The sequence below is a fragment of the Colletotrichum destructivum genome, chromosome 5, assembly GCF_034447905.1.
Source record: "Colletotrichum destructivum chromosome 5, complete sequence".
Taxonomy (NCBI): domain Eukaryota; kingdom Fungi; phylum Ascomycota; class Sordariomycetes; order Glomerellales; family Glomerellaceae; genus Colletotrichum; species Colletotrichum destructivum.
The window spans coordinates 3,755,974-3,771,843 of record NC_085900.1 but is presented as its reverse complement, the minus strand read 5'-3'; the positions used below and the strand labels follow the sequence as shown (position 1 = coordinate 3,771,843).

General features: G+C 57.7%; 7 protein-coding genes across 7 annotated transcripts; 4 read left to right on the top strand and 3 right to left on the bottom strand.

Annotated features, from left to right (window-relative positions):
* Nucleotides 1-622: 622 nt before the first annotated feature.
* Nucleotides 623-1,960, bottom strand: CDEST_08687 (uncharacterized protein; the record flags this gene model as incomplete). The annotated part of the gene is made up of 1 exon (XM_062924846.1): nt 623-1,960. The coding sequence occupies one exon, from the start codon at nt 1,958-1,960 to the stop codon at nt 623-625; it is 1,338 nt and encodes a 445-aa protein (XP_062780897.1).
* Nucleotides 1,961-1,984: 24 nt separating this feature from the next.
* CDEST_08686 (uncharacterized protein) lies at nt 1,985-2,440 on the bottom strand (the record flags this gene model as incomplete). Its single annotated transcript, XM_062924845.1, has 1 exon — nt 1,985-2,440. The coding sequence occupies one exon, from the start codon at nt 2,438-2,440 to the stop codon at nt 1,985-1,987; it is 456 nt and encodes a 151-aa protein (XP_062780896.1).
* Nucleotides 2,441-2,835: 395 nt separating this feature from the next.
* On the top strand, nt 2,836-4,625 carry CDEST_08685 (uncharacterized protein; the record flags this gene model as incomplete). The annotated part of the gene is made up of 3 exons (XM_062924844.1): nt 2,836-3,172; nt 3,225-3,945; nt 4,004-4,625. The coding sequence occupies 3 exons, from the start codon at nt 2,836-2,838 to the stop codon at nt 4,623-4,625; spliced, it is 1,680 nt and encodes a 559-aa protein (XP_062780895.1).
* Nucleotides 4,626-5,481: 856 nt separating this feature from the next.
* CDEST_08684 (Putative glycoside hydrolase, family 3, glycoside hydrolase family 3 domain, immunoglobulin) lies at nt 5,482-8,194 on the top strand (the record flags this gene model as incomplete). The annotated part of the gene is made up of 3 exons (XM_062924843.1): nt 5,482-5,538; nt 5,596-5,667; nt 5,780-8,194. The coding sequence occupies 3 exons, from the start codon at nt 5,482-5,484 to the stop codon at nt 8,192-8,194; spliced, it is 2,544 nt and encodes an 847-aa protein (XP_062780894.1).
* A 964-nt stretch (nt 8,195-9,158) lies between these two features.
* On the top strand, nt 9,159-10,622 carry CDEST_08683 (uncharacterized protein; the record flags this gene model as incomplete). The annotated part of the gene is made up of 1 exon (XM_062924842.1): nt 9,159-10,622. The coding sequence occupies one exon, from the start codon at nt 9,159-9,161 to the stop codon at nt 10,620-10,622; it is 1,464 nt and encodes a 487-aa protein (XP_062780893.1).
* A 155-nt stretch (nt 10,623-10,777) lies between these two features.
* On the top strand, nt 10,778-11,283 carry CDEST_08682 (uncharacterized protein; the record flags this gene model as incomplete). Its single annotated transcript, XM_062924841.1, has 2 exons — nt 10,778-10,794; nt 10,902-11,283. The coding sequence occupies 2 exons, from the start codon at nt 10,778-10,780 to the stop codon at nt 11,281-11,283; spliced, it is 399 nt and encodes a 132-aa protein (XP_062780892.1).
* A 1,051-nt stretch (nt 11,284-12,334) lies between these two features.
* Nucleotides 12,335-15,416, bottom strand: CDEST_08681 (Putative yetA-like protein). The gene has a single exon (XM_062924840.1). It carries the CDS (start codon nt 15,262-15,264, stop codon nt 12,466-12,468), a length of 2,799 nt encoding a protein of 932 aa, XP_062780891.1. The 5' UTR covers nt 15,265-15,416; the 3' UTR covers nt 12,335-12,465.
* Between the last annotated feature and the right edge of the window lie 454 nt (nt 15,417-15,870).

The following is a 15,870-nucleotide window of genomic DNA, read 5'->3' as shown; positions in this document are numbered from 1 at the left end:
GTGTCGCCGTCTGCTTCTATTGCTAATGTGCTCTGTCATGACATGCTGTGGCCGGCTACTTTTGGAACCCCATCAAAGCCCTGAGTCAGCAATAAGTAGTGAGGAGTGAGGGAATGAGCATTGAGCAGTGAACGGTGAACAGTGAGTAGGTAGTGAGTGAGAGGCGGACAGTGAGTGAGCGGTAAGCAGTGGGTGAGAGGTGAACAGTGAGCGTGAGGGGTAAAGTCCGCCAGACAATTAGTGTTAGAAAAGTCAGTAGAAACACGTCCCCACTGTCTCAATCGCCCCCATGCGGCGGCTTCTCACGTCATTTCAAATCTAATGAGTGCTCTTCGCGATTGGAGAAATCTCATCCCAGTCTAACACATGAGATGGATAAGTGAGTGATTGGTAAGCTGTGTCTTAATTTAGCAAGCTTTAATCGGCGCTGTATCGACCCACAGATTTCCCATTGCAACAGCTCACAAGCTCTTTGAGCTGACTTCACTGAATTGTACAAATTGTCTTGGGCCTAAGCTTACAGCACACTATCAAAAGAACGATTTGGCCCAGAGCAACCACCTTAGGTGCTCTCCCTGTTGGAGTGAGCCGGCGGAGCTCGTCCATCTTTTGCAGAACAGTCTTAGTCCTCTGTCAAATCCAAGCTTGAGATCATCGCCTCCAATGTCTCCACAACGTTCTCGTAAACCGCCCTTTGAAGCCGCCACTGCGTGAGGTCCGAGCCGAAGCCGAAATCGCAACGAAGACACTTCTGCGTGAGCTCCCGGTACCGCGGTCCCAACGACGAAGACCTCGATGCCATTTTGCGAACGGCAACCACATCGCCTGGTGATACCCTGGTCCATCTGTCTATCTGCAGCAACGCCACACCAAGGCTGTGTAAAGTGAGATTGTTGATGCCATAGCGTATCAGCTCATCCTCAGTGGGCCAAGACAGATTTTGCATATCTGAAGAGTCCTGCACGCCATCCATCGAGTCAAACTGCCTCTGGGCAACTTCAATACCAACATGCAGACTCCGAAGAGCCTCCGATACCTCCTCATCCTGACCACCTCTGAAGAAGGCCAGGTCACGCAGTCTCCAAAAGTCCCTGAGCCATGGAGTTGAGTGGAACTTCAGGACTGCCGATACCATGGAGCGAGCAAGCTTTAGTCGGTCAATTGTTGAAAGGAAATCCCCTAAAGATTCGTCGAGAACCTCGTCTATGGTGACGGGTCTGCGATCAGACGGACGCGAATCTCCGTAGGAGTTTTTCTTGGCGGGATAGAAAGAGTGCCGGAAGACCTCGTCGGTCTGGAAATCGAGGTGACCGAGACAGTTCGCCTCGAGTTGTTGCGTCAGCTGTCTGCAGATGTCATTCGATAGACCTGAATTGGAGGACCCCTCCCAACGAACACCATTAGACGGACCATATTCCGCACTTGATTGTCCCTGGAATGAACCAAGCCGTTGAGACTGCCTAGGCAATTCCCTGTCCCAGAAGCCTGCATTTCGTCGTCCTCCAAATGCATCAAGGTCGTACGGTTCACGGCGACGAGGATCCAGATGCCACGCCAGGTTCTGTGAGCGAACCTCCAATTGTACCAGGGTCGATTTTACGGCGTCGTTGGTTTGGCTGCGGCACACGATTGCTAAATTCATCCGTATCTCGCCACTCACTCGGTGTGTTTCGACGAACAGCTTCACGGTGTGGCCCAAGTGGCCTTGATGTCCACAGTTCCATGATCCCACGAGGGCATCATGAAGAGCTTTGGAAGCTCCTCGTATCTCGACGAGACCATCCCAGTCTTCCTGCTTGACGATTTTAGCATGCCTCGGGTGGTGTGTGGTCGGTTTTTGAAGCTCGGTGATTTGCTCTCGAAGTCCTCTTAGGTCGTTATTGGACGAGCGGAATTTCTTGATTAAAGAATCGAGCTCGCTGGCAATAGAGGCCATCCTGACACCGTCTTGCGCCCTCATGAGTGTTCTCCTCAAACGCCCTTCCTATGAAGCAGGTAAGAACAGTTTTCTGCAACGTCGATCTCGGCCACTCTCGCTTACCGTGAGCCTGTTTTCTTCCTCAATGCCAAATGTATCCACGACATTTTCGAGCCGTCCAAGAAATTCGGTGATATCTTGGACAATGTCAAACCAAGTTTCATAGTTGTCCTCGAGACGCGTTCTCAAGGACGACTCCAGGCCATCGTCGCCCCAATTTTCATGCTCAGGATCTGAGGCCATTTCCGAGGCGATCTTGTCGTCATCAATGGCGAATCTTAGCCAGAGGCGACACTCGTTGGAAAAGAGTTTTTGCTGAATTTTGAGCACCGTTCGCACTTTTCGGGCCTCTTCAGAGCATTGTCGGAAAGCCTTCAACTTCCTATTCGCCTGCTTGTACCCCTTGATGGCGCCGCCGATCAAAGGCAGAATACCAAGGATTCCTAGGGCAAGTTCCGCCATGCTAGAAGATATCCGGTAATATATGCTATTCGTACTGCTGAAAACGTGTTGGCAAGATGTTCTGAAATGAAATCACAGTATTCAACCGCCGAGTATGAAATGAAGCAACGCGTTGCCTCCCAGCTCAATTCCAGCAAAGGCCCCAAGATTCGGAAGCATGTGATAAGCCATTTTTCAAGCTACCTATTCTAAGGTAAGATAAGCCTTAGGATTAGATGCATTACCCCTCCCCTCTCACGTGTCAGCTGAGCCCCTTTCGTCGAGGTAGACACCGAGGTATTTGGGCGGCTACAACGCAGGAGTCCTCATCTTTCCGAGCTATATAGTGTAATGGTCAACCAGAGACCATCCATGCTCAATGTTTCATAAAGATAATTTCATCCGCTCTTGAGAAGATGGAAAGCTTGCAGAGGCAAAGATTGCACGGCCCTATCGGTTTTCAGGACTGTATTTCTGCAGACCAACCCCGAGAAGATCGCAGCTTCGCCAGCCGGCTTTGCGAAGAATGCGTCAAAACATTCAGATCCATCCTGAAAGACCTTCCTAGCAGCAGCAACCACTTGCCCAAAGATATCTGTCGAAGCTTGGAAAGGAGTGGGGGCTCTTTGATCCTGTGGGCAGATGGTCATGGGATCCTTTGTGGGAACCTAGACGATGCTTTGAGAACGTCTCGGTTTCTCCGAAAGACGATCCTGGACCTCCTAATAAACGTCAGTCAAACATTGATCGATGGTAGGTTATAAACATAAGACTGCTACGATGAGAAGAATACTGACTTATCTAGGCATCCTTCCGAACCTGAATCTAGGGGATAAGAACGCGATTCACGCTGGAAGGCTGGTATCTGCCGTGAAAGATGCGCGAACAAGTTTACGGAAAGGCTATGCCAGCCCCGACAGCTCTGACGACTCAGAAGATGAAGGCAGCGAGGAATTCGACATAATTTTTCCATCAACACCAAATTTGAGGACTCTCAACGACATGACCGACGACATTTGCTTTGACATCGAATGTCTTCTAGACCTTGATCCTCTTATCAAGTCACATTTCGTCGACCCGTCCAAACGCAAGTCTATCAAACAAGAATGGTCTTCTAATGCAATGAGTCCAAATCAATTGTATCTGGAACGCGTTAGTCGAAGTTTCCCTGATGCCGCACAGGATCTGGTTGCCCGACTTGTTAAGGCCTGTTGGGACCGGTTGCGAAGAGTTCAGTCGAAAATGAGCCAGAATGCGGCAGTTGACGAGCAGGAATTCCAAGTCAGAGATAATACATCCCGGCCTGTTTTATCAAAAAGAGTATCGGACTTCATTGCATCCAGCCTCGGGACATCCTTGGGAGATACGGCCTCTTACGCCGAGACGACGATGTTTTACAGACAGAACTCTGACAAGTCCATGTCAACTTGCATACCGCCTCTGCCAGCCGAAGCAAGAAGGGGGGTTCCATTTGAGTGCGTGGCTTGTGGAGAGAGGATCCGAATCTCGGACAATTCGGCATGGAAGTCGGTTTTTCAAATTACCAGATGCATTTGAGAAAGACCCGTGACTAACAAAATACAGGAGACATCTGTTTAATGACCTGAAACCGTGGATTTGTTATGAGACGTCGTGCCAATATGGCATCGAACCATTCTCCTCAGAGGAAGCCTGGGCACAGCATCTTGCTTCACAGCACGGTTTTCAAAGCGATTGGCATTGTCCGCTTTGCCTAGAGCCGATTGGAGACGGCAAGACGGTCGCACTGAAGCACCTGGCAAACCATCTTGAAGACATTTCTCATTTGGCTTTGCCACCCGGGTTAGACTCAAACAATGAGTCCGGAAATGAGATATCCCATGCCATGATTCCCACTTCCAAAAAAGCTTCTCAAGGTGCTACTGGCCAGCCCGACGGCAATGGACAACAATCTTCAGCTTCAAGACCTATACGGCAACCGAAACCAGACGTCTCGCCTAAAGCTAAGTCAGCACCCATCATAAAGGCAGCCTCCAGGTTGTTCGGTTCTTCTGGAAAGCCTAAGGCACTTTGGATATGTGTAAGTGTTATGAATTTCAGCATGGCATTTTTCGAGAGACTGATGTCACGTAGTGTAAATGTGAACAGTCGGGCATTTCCTTCAGCACCGATCCATGTCCCGCTTGCTCACACTTTCACTGTTCGCATTGCACTTTACAGAAAGTGAATAGAAGATGATGGATGACACCCCTTTCTTGGCGGCCTGGATCGCCACCACCTCATCTGACACCTACAACAAAGGCATTCAAACTCGCTCAGCCATGACCCGAACGCACGCCCAAGACTAGGCGCCAAGCTCCTGGAGCCTCTCAGAGGCAAACAACTTCTCAGGCCTGTTAAACTCTTTTGGTACCGACGACGCAACAATTGTGGGACACATGGAATCGGCGACAGCGGTCATAATTAAGAACCATTGAATGTCAGACAGAGGGACCAGAGCAAGGCAGAGTTTGGGCAGGCTGCCATCGAGGCGGACGCAAAGCGAAGCATAGGGAAGAAGCTGGCCGATATGCCATTGATTGAAAGTATGTTTCATGAAATCACTACTTAAATGATTTCTGTTAGAGTCACTTCTCAAGATTTTCGCCAGTTTGTCACTTGATCTAAGAAGACCGCTATGTCAATGGGTTGATATTATGTTGTCTAGCGATTGGGGTATAAGTGTTGTACACGTATAGCTATGAATTCAATCTATAATAGCATATTTGCCATTAGCCTATAACTATTACTGACATCTAGAGACGCCGGTCGTCAATCATAAGATAAGAGACGAGCCCCGTATGAGACTCTCAGTCTCCAGAGTCGTCATCGCTTTGACTACAAAAATGCGGAGGGAATCCGGAGGCCCCGCGTGTGTGGGCTGGGTGGGTAGCGTGCCGTTCCGAGTTCCGAGCTCCGCGCCGCTCCACATGGCGCTCGCGGCTTGTCGGAGGATGATAAAGGAGACCAGTGGCTATGAGATGCCGGTTCTTATGAGAGTTGAGCTTCTTTCTTTACAATTGTGTGTTTACGACATCGTCACAATGGCAGAAAATACAGATATCGACGCCATCCTCAAGAGCCTGGCCCTCGGGGAAAAGGTAAGTCGCACTCAACATTCACGGTAGTGAACGAGTCAAGTTGCTGACCCCTCACAGGTCCGGCTCCTCGCCGGCCGCAACTTTGTCGAGACTGGCGATGTGCCAGAGAAGGGAGTCCCGGCAATCAAGGTAAGCAATAGTTATTGAGACACGCACATATCATACAGGTTCTCATAGTCCACATCCCATACTCCAACTGGTCCAGACCCTCGTACCGAAATTCTCAAACTAACACCCCCAGACCACCGACGGCCCCAACGGCACTCGCGGCGCCGCCATCGACGGCAGCACCAAGGCGGCCTGCTTCCCGGCGGCCTGCAGCATCGCGGCGACCTTTGACCGCGAGATCGCCCGCAGCGTCGGCCGCGCCCTCGCCCAGGAGTCCAAGGCCAAGGGCGCGCGCTGCCTGCTCGCGCCGACGGTGTGCATCCACCGCCACCCGCTCGGCGGGCGCAACTTCGAGAGCTACAGCGAGGACCCCTTCCTCGCCGGCAAGCTGGCCTCGGAAATGATCCAGGGGTGCCAGAGCCTGGGCGTCTCGGCCACCATCAAGCACTTCGTCGCCAACGAACAGGAGACGGCCCGCACCACCATCGACGAGACCATCTCCGAGCGCGCCCTGCGCGAGATCTACCTGAAGCCCTTTGAGATCGCCGTCAAGGAGGCCCGGCCGTGGGCCATCATGTCGGCCTACAACCTCGTCAACGGCAAGCACTGCGACTCCAACGCCTGGCTGCTCAAGGAGGTCCTGAGGGGCGAGTGGGGGTGGGACGGCCTCGTCATGAGCGACTGGGGCGGCACGAACTCGGTGGCCGAGGGCATCAACGCCGGCATGGACATCGAGATGCCGGGCCCCCCGAGGATCCGTAAGCCGGCCGCCGTCTTGGACGCCGTGAAGAACGGCGAGGTCACCGAGGCCGCCATCGACGAGCGCGTGCGCACCATCCTCGAGTGGACCGAGAAGCTCAACGGCTTCCGGGACCCGACCATCACTGTCGAGAAGGCCATTGATCGGCCGGAGCACCGGGCCCTGATCCGGGACGCCGGCGCCCGGGGCATCGTGCTCCTCAAGAACGACAACGGCATCCTGCCCCTGACCAAGGAGAAGGTCAAGGGCAAAACGATCGCGCTGATCGGGTACGCCAAGGACGGGCTCGCGCACGGCGGCGGCAGCGCGAGCGTCAACGCACACTACCGGCTCTCGCCGTGGGACGCGCTTCACTCGGCCTTTGGGGACGACGACGACGTGACCTTCACCTACGCCAAGGGCGCTCACAAGGAGCGTCTCCTACCGCCCATCACCAAGGAAGCCACCGGCAGCAACACCGTTGGCGCCATCGTCGGCCTCGACGGCCAGCCGGGCTTCAGCCGCGTCTTCCACGACTTCCACAACCCCGGCGCCGACCCGGTGTCGGTGCTCCACGAGTACCCGAACTCGGCCTACTCCCCGCTGGGCTCGCAGGAGTCCATGTGGAAGACGCTCGACATCGTCGGCGATTTCACGCCCTCGGAGACGGGCACACACTACATCGCCTGCTCGGGGATCGGCCCGACGCAGGTCTGGGTCGACGACGACGTCGTCTTCGAGCAGAAGGGCAACTGCGCCGACCCGATGGGCGCCCTCTTCCTCGCGGCCAACGAGCCCGAAATCAAGCACGCCTTCGTCGCGGGGCGGACGTACCGCCTGCGCGTGCACAGTGAGCCGCCCGCGCGGATCGGCCTCGAGATCCTCGAGGGCCGCACCGGCGTGCGCATGGGCTTCGCGCTCGAGTCGGACCGCGACGCCGACCTGCAGGGGGAGGCGGCGCGCGTGGCGTCCGAGGCCGACGTGGCCATCGTCTTCACGGGCCACGACCCGCAGTGGGAGACGGAGGGCCGCGACCAGGAGTCATTCCACCTGCCGTGCGACCAGGACGGGCTGATCGGGGTGGTGGCGGCGGCGAACAGGAACACGGTCGTGGTCAACTCGACGGGCGTCGCCGTCGCGATGCCGTGGCTCGGCGACGTCGCTGCCCTCGCGCAGTCGTGGTTCCCCGGCCAGGAGTGCGGCAACGCCATCGCCGACGTGCTCACGGGCGCCGTGTGCCCGGAGGGAAAGCTGCCCGTCAGCTTCCCGACGCGCGTCGAGGACGCGCCGGCGCATGGGAACTTCCCCGGCGAGAGGGACGCCGGGGGCCGGCTCCGGGTCGAGTACGCCGAGGGCGTGTTTGTCGGGTACAGGCACTACGACCGGGTCGGAAAGGAGGTGTTGAACTTCCCGTTCGGCTACGGCCTCTCGTACACGACCTTTGACTACGCCGGCTTCCGGGTCACCAGGAAAGCCGACGTGGCGGATGAGTTTGAGGTCTCGGTGGACGTGTCTAACACGGGAGCCGTCGCCGGTGGGGCCGTGGTGCAGGTCTACGCCGGGAAGACGGAGCGGTCGGCGGATACGCCGGTCAAGGTCCTCGTGGCGTTCGACAAGGTCCGGCTGCAAGCCGGGGAGACGCAGACGGTGAAGCTTAGTGTGACGGCCAAGGACTTTGCCTCGTTTGACGAGACGGAGCGGCAATGGGTCGTTGAGGCAGGGGAGTACAGCTTTTACCTGGGTGATTCTGCGGCCGAGGTGTTGCAGACTGCTGCTGTGACTCTGGACAGGATCACGTACCGTCGGTAGGGTTAATCTGCGAAGTAGACTCTGAGGTTTGGGATGTATAGTAATGAATGAACGAGATGCGAGAGGATAGTCATGAGAGAGATGCATCACATGGGATGTGAGATGAAGCAATCATGTATTTGAGTTGAGATGAGATTGGGCTCGTGAGATGAATAAGATGCGTAGGACTCATATTGTTGTTCATGGTGATCAAATGGATGGAATAAGGTGGAGTGAGACAAGATGAAGTCAGTGAAGCCGGGTTCGCTGTCTAAAACCTAAAAACAAGTGTCACCAAGTCCAATGAGTGTCATCGCCAGTAGAGAAGCATAGCCAAGGCGGCTCAGGCAGTATTGACGAGCATGAGACGAAAACGCACAAGACGTAGGCAAACAGGTGATGTTGAAGTCTGATGAACAGCAAGGTTATATTAAAGCTTAAAAACAGTAACCTTCTCTATGGAAACATGGTACTACAGTGGCATCCGAGCTCTGAAAAGCATATGGCATTACCCCTACGTAGTATTCTGAGATTATCATCTTCCTTGCATACTCATGCTTGCGACAAACATTCAAACACTCGTGACGGGATGAGATGCAGCCTCCCCAGATAAGTCCCCAGATAAGTCTACAGATAAGTCCCCAGATAAGTCCCCCCGCATGCAAGCAATCCTCGACTCAGCCCCTGTTCCGCCGTTGCCTAGCGTCGGGCGTAGTCTTGGGTCTGGCTGTGCCACACATAGTGGCCCATTAGGCTACGAAAGTGAGGGCCGAGCAAGGCCAAGTGAGACCTCAGAGTGTTGTTCTCGGGACCTGGAACGACGATCACCAACTGTTTATGAACACGACACGCCCGTTAACCTCGCGAGGTCTCACGCCAGGATCCGTCCTCCCTCATAAACAGCTTCGTCGCACAGCGGACGACACACTCACTCACCCAAATTGCTCACCACTTATACACACTCTCACCCACTGACTCGCTCACCATGCCCCAAAGCGAGCCGAAGCAGAGCCCCGACCTCTCGATCCGCCTCCTCAGCCTGCAGACGCCACTCTTCGGGGGCACCGTCATCCACGGTCACGTCGTCCGCGACTCGCACATCGTCGCCGCCTCCGCCACCATCCGCGTTCGCCTACTCGGCCGCGCCAAGGCGAAGCTCGTCGTCGACCGCGGCAACAACTCCAAGAGCTACTACCGCAGCCGCTTCGCCTTCTGGCCTGAGTCCGCCGTCGCCGCCGTCGTCCACCGCGGGCCCGTCCACGTCGAGCCCGGCGGCCGCGCGGCCTGGTCGTTCGCGCTGCCGCTGCCCATCCACACCGACGCCGCGTCCGTAAACGCCTGCGGCGGCAGCAGCGCAAAGGAGGCTTGTTTCCTTCGTCCTGGCGGTATCCGGCCCGGGCCCGGGGCCGGGGCCGGGGCGTCGGGGACCGAAGGACTCGGGATCCCCGAGCAGCCGCTGCCCGGGAGCATGTACCTTGACGGCCGCGGCTTCAGCAAGAAGTGGCACGGCTTCGTCGAGTACTGGATCGAGGCCGAGCTGGTCGTGGACGGCAAGAGCTCCGTCGTCAAGGCCGCGCTGCCCGTCCAAGTCCTTTCGCCACCGACGCCGGGCCCGCCCGTCCTCGACTTCGGCCTCAACGCGCGGGATCTGACGGGCCGCGTGAGCAGCCAGCGGCTGCTCCCGGGGATGGAGCAGGCCGAGCTGTCGTTCAAGCAGAAGACGCAAAAGTTCTTCAACTCGTCCAAGGTGCCGACGTTCCACTTCACCGTCAACGTCCGATACCCTACCGTCATCCAGTTGGGCAACGAGGCCAACGTGCCGTTCCTGCTGCACCTGACGCCGAACAGGAACGGGACCGCCGAGGTCATCCAGGACACGCCGCAGACCGTCACGGTCAAGAGTCTCGAGCTCGAGCTGCGGTCGACGAGTGCCATCATCTGCCCGGGCACCTTTGACCCGTACGAGGCGAGCAAGACGCGCAAGATGAACATGGCGAGGTTGGACGGGCAGTACCCGGCCGCCGGTGGGGGTATCGTGCTGCCGTCCGGGCCGAAGGAAGAGCCGCTGGACCTCGGCGCCGTGCTGGGTCTACGGGTGGACGCCCTCGGCCGCGTCCTCCACGGGGCGAGCCTGTGGCGGCCGAGCCTCGGGATGACGGTGCTTCCGACATTCGTGACGTACTGCGTCAAAATGGAGCACATGCTGCACTGGGAGGTGCGGCTTTCGGTGGCGGGGGAGACTTGGGCTTGCGAGGGCACCCAGAAGATTCTCATACTGGCGCCGGGCGAGGGGATGGGCGTCGGAGTGGCAGAGGCCGCGGCGGTGACTTCGTCGTCGTCCGCTGTTGAGGAGGTCCCGGCGTACGATGGGCCCGGCGAGATGGCGCCGGCGTACGAGAAGGTGACCGGGGGCAAGGAGGATGGGCCGTCGGCCGGGGAAAAGTCATGAAGCTTTGGGGTTTTTGAGTGAGAGGGAGTTAAATTACGGCAGTATGATACCCAGGAGGCAGTGATCAAGGAACACGGGGGGGAGTGTATGGGGAGTGTGGCAGCATAAGAAGTCTGTTCTACGGTGTGGTCATTATATGAAGTTCACGGGGAAACATGCTGGTTTGCTTGTCGTGGGCAGTCCTATCAAAGATTGCGGGTAGCAACAGAGCCATAGTTGCTGTGTAGCCCTGAGCGAGAATCATTGAAGCAACAGAATTCGGCCTTGATAATATTGAAGAGGTGAAGTTGACTCCGGTTGTCTCGCCTCGAAAGCCTGTCCTGAGGAAGCATGGTTCTCCCAGCCGAACACTCGGATCAAGTCAGCACATGCCTATCTCCATGGCGAACGTACGCACGCACGCAAACTCACATTATTCTTTGCCGGGCCTGCAGCCGGAGCACACGGCTCGGTAGCACCCTTCGACAATGTAACGCTCGGCGCCGGGGTTCGTGTCGTAACACCAGTTCAGACAGGCACCGAAGTTCATACCGAAAGTGCCGCAATCGGCGCTAACGGGCAGGATGCCGGCGGCGAAAAGAAGGGCAACGGCGGCGACTCTCATGGCGACGAAAGGGGGGCGTTAGATCTCGGGGTTTGGGATCGAAGCTGGCGAGCGTGATATGCAGCGTGGGGGGGACGAGAGCGGACGAGAGAGTAATGCCGTGTGTGAAGGGGCTTCGCTCTTTACAACCCGCGGCGACGCAGACGTATTTAACGGCAGAAAGCACGGAGAGATGAAGGACATTTCGGCAACTTGTTGATTCCGCCCTGTCTGATCCTGTCGGGTTTTGACTCAAGACCGGGACCGGTGTACTCTATACAGGTTTCTCCAGAAGCCCCAGCACCAGGGCGGGGAATGACATAGTTACGTATAAGATAAGAGGCAGCTAGCCTGCCAAGAGTGGCTCTGCAATATGGTGCGTAGTAGGCCCCGAGACAGAAAAATGGATCGTGTCTTGAGTCGCGAAGGTCGAGTAGGCGTTGCTTGACTCGAGGCAGTACGCCATACCCACCGAGCGTGAAAGATTTTGGACCAATATTGTATGTAGCCCTTGCCAAACCGGGCAGGTAGCTTGTTTATTAATCATAGATGCATGTCGCTTCAGTGCGGATAGTTCAGTAGGTTGATATCAGCAAGAGGCCGACTATCCTTTGCGGGAATCCCCTTATTGGGCTGCCCCCAGTCGAGTCTTTGGCGCAAACGCAGGGCACAAGTATGAGTTGCTTCTACCACCGAGCTCAGGTTTTCTCTCTTAAAGAAAGTAGAGGGGGAAACGAGAAAAAGAGAGAGAGAAGGGAGAAGGGAAAGATGACCCTCACGACAAGATAATAGTCAACTACCTCAGCTTTTGATTGATCTGTATTGACTCGCGCAATTGGCGGTGTTACAAGTAGAACACACGTCTTCAGGCCGTATTCATCAGAACCAAGACTCTACCCTTGACATTGCAGTCTATTACACGTCATGTCCTTGACAACATCATGTAGTTTAAGTTGTCGTCAAGACGATTTTGGCTTCTATCAGGATAAGGACTTTACATACGTCTATCAGACTCAGAGCATTGGAACGCAACAACGTCTTTAACTAGCCAGTCACCGGTTGATAACGAAATAGTTGAACCGAACTCAATTGTATACAAGAAGACTAATTAAAAAAAAAAAAAAGATTTGTGTGTACACGTATCATCCTTGTCCATGCCATCTACCATCCAAACACATCAAACTTACGTGCTGGAATGATATCGTCAATAGCCCAGAGAAGAACAAAATTAAAAAGAGATCAATACAATTCAAGACTTATTTACGCAAGAGAATCCCCCACCAGGGCCAGGTTGATGATGGCGGCCAGGCCGTACAGGGCGGCGTCGTTGGTCGAGATCCAGGCCGCCTCGTCGATGGGCGCCAGCACCTCGCTGCCGTTGAAGCGGACGGTGGACCAGGGCGCCGTCTGCTTGAGGCCGTCCGTGTTGAAGAACTCGTTCCAGGCGCGGGCGGCGAGCGTGGCATTGCCGTTGCGGTGCGCCGCGTACGCCGTGAGGCGGGAGTGGCCCTGCTTGAGGTTCAGGTTGCCGAACCCCTTGCCGTACCGGGCCGTCTGCTCGGCGGTGCCGGCGCCGTAGTAGTAGCTGTAGTCGTACCAGGCCTGCTCGAAGCCCTCGGGCACGTCGGCGCCGGCGTGCTCGATGAACTCGGCAACGACCTCGAGGAGGCCGAAGACGGCCGAGAGGTGAGACACGGCGACGAGGCCGTTGTTGTCCGGGTCCGAGGGAGGGGGTCCGAGGGTGCCGTCGGCGAGGTTGTAGAGGCCGGAGCCCGTGACGAAGCCGTTCTTGAGGCGGGCGATGCTGGCGGCCGTGTTGGTCAGCTTGGTGCGGGCCTCCTCCCACCGGGGACCGCGGCGCTCCCACTCGAGCAGCCAGGAGGCGGCAAGCGAGGACCAGTCGGTGCCGAGGCCGACGGCGACGGACGAGTTCGGGGTCGGGACCCAGCCGTCGGTGCGGACCTTGCGGTTCGGGTCGAGGATGCCGTACGTCTTGTCGGCGTCGAGGATCTCCTGGACGATCTCGCCGGTGCGCTCGTCGCCGCCGGTCAGGAAGTAAAAGACCTTGCGGTACTGCGGCGTCGAGATGCGGGCCTGCTTGGCGCTGTCGCCCCAGTGCTGGACGCCGTGGCGCGTGCCGAGGCCCTTGAGGTCGCCGAGGTGGTAGACGTCGACCTCGCCCGTATGACGGACGAGGGCCTCGGCGAAGCGGTAGACGTCCTCGCGGCCGGTGCGGAGGAAGTAGTTCCAGAAGAACAGGTCGGGGGACAGCTCCGAGTTGTCCCAGGCGTAGCCGCCGACGTCGTAGCGCCACTGGTGGCGGTCCGGGTCGTAGGCGTGGATGAAGTCGCCGTGATCCCAGAAGCCGTACCACTTGCGCTGCTCGACCTGCTCCTCGTAGAACCGGAAGAGGAAGTCAAGGTGCTTCTCGATGTCAGCCTCGACCCCGGACCGCGGCGACGCCGCCGGCGGGGACCAGTAGTTGCCGAGCGCCTTGGTGTCGGCGAGATACTCGGGCTCGCCGTAGAGGACCGGCGGGTTGTTGGTGTGCTCCGTCAGGTCCGAGAGCAGCGTGCGGTTCGGCGTCGACTCGAAGCCGTAGACGAAGATCTCGTTGGTGCGGGCGACGCCGTAGGGCGTGTTGAAACCGGGTTCATAGTCCTCGTACGTGATCTCGAGCGCGTCGAGCTGCTCGGCGTAGGTGTCCTGGCCGAGGCCGTCGTGGTAGGGCCGGATGTCGAGCGCGGGCGCGGCCGGGCTGTAGATCCAGATGGTGATCTCGCCCTTGTCCTCGGCGGCGGCATTGGTGATATCGATGCCGGTGGGGTAGCGCTTCCAGAAGTTGCGCAGGCCGACGGCGAGGCCTCCCTTGGTGGCGCCGCCGAGGTACGCGAGTCCGCCGGCGCGGGTGCCGCCCGGGATGTTAACCCAGCTCTGGCCGGCCTTGGTGCGCTTCTTGAGGGTGAAGCCGTCGGGCGACAGCTGGGTGAGGCTGAAGTCGCTCCAGGTCGGGATCCAGTGCAGGCGCGTCGTGACCCTCTGGTCCCAGGTGGCCGGGTCGGCGAGTTCGGCGCCCTCGAACTGGGCGTTGCGGACCGAGGCGCCCGGGTCCCGGCGGAGTCCCGTGATGCCCTGGACGGCCTCGCTCAGGAGGCCGCCGTCGATGCCCGAGATGCGCACGTGGCGGTTGTAGTGCTCCTCGCCCTCGAGCGGCACCTCGAAGCGGATGCCGAGGCCCGAGATGAAGTCCTCCTCGGCGTTGCCGTCGTAGATGACGGTGTGCACGATGCGGATCGCCTCCGAGTTGTGGTACAGGTAGAAGCGCAGGACGAACGGCAGCCAGTCGGCGTGGCTGCTGCTGCCGTCCTGCACGGCGTGCTTCCCACGCACCGTCACCAGCGCGCGGGCGATGTTGTCCTTGCTGACCGTCACCTCCTCGACGTTGCTCTCAAAGTTGAAGTGCTTGATGTCGGCCTGCTGGCCCCGGAGCTCGGCCTGGTCCTCGACGCCAGACTGCGAGTGGAGCACGAGCCGGCCGTTTTGGCCGATGGTCTTGCCCGAGGCCGTCTTGATCTCACCGACGACGGCGCTGCCGGACTTGGGGAACGTCACGGCGAGCTTGCCCGTGTCGACGCTGACGGCGTCGGCCGAGTCGGACACGGTGATACCGGAGCTGGCCTGCTGCTGCCGTCTGGCGCGGGAGAAGCGAGTCGTCGAGTTGGACGACGACGAGGCGCTCACTGTGTATTCATCGAGGATGGATTCGGATTCCGGGATCGCATGGCCCGTCCACTTGATGGAGCCGTCGGACCAGTAGGCCGTCACCCACGTCTGCAGCGCGCCGCCGCCCGAGACGGTGAACTCGGTCGAGTTGCTAAAGTGCTTGCCGCGGGACCACGGGAGGCCAAAGGTCGTGCCGGCAGTGTAAGACGGCGTGCGGCCGAGCCACTTGACGGTGGCGCTGTCGGGACCGGACCCGGTGCCGTTGTCGGAGCGTTGCGCGCTTCCGGACCCCAAGAGGCCCGAGAGGGCGACGAGACCGACGATGATTCGAGACATCCTTAGGGAAAAAAAGAGCGAATGGATGGATGTCCTGCGGTCGTCTGGAAAAGAAAAGAAGAAAAAAAAGAAGCTGTCTATGATGGCCCCGGCAGCTTCAGTTCATATATAGAGAGAGAGCGTCCCTTCATCGGTCAAGAGGTTCCTCGGGGCAATGCTACGCGAAGTCTGTGTCGACCATCATGGTTCCGTCGACTCTTGGTTCGCAGCACAAGCCTGGGGATGGCATCATCCGGCCTCGAGATCTCGACTCGTGACAGGTAGGGGGCCTCGCCATCGGAGACTCGCCCGCAGTTGAGCTTGATACGACGCTGCTGGTGGCCGCTAGATCTGCGCGTTAGATTAGGCCAAGGGACCCCCCTCCCCTTTTCCCCCTCTTCTCCCAAGGCGGGGGGGCAGAGGACATGAGTCGATGATGAGGTCTAGTTTAAACGGAGTATGAATGGATACCTGGGAAGACCATCTTTGCACTGAGCTCAGTTGGTCACGAGCTCCGCAAAGGACTCAAAAGAAGGGGGAAGCGCTCATCTTCGGCCTAATTGCACCGATGGCGGAGGAAAGGAACCGGGGGAGGGTCCAAAGTGACATAGTCCCAAGAGTTCTCTC

What these genes read in the sequence shown, in the direction of transcription:
- CDEST_08681 (XM_062924840.1), bottom strand. Translation starts at nt 15,264, where the DNA reads ATGTCTCGAATCATCGTCGGTCTCGTCGCCCTCTCGGGCCTCTTGGGG.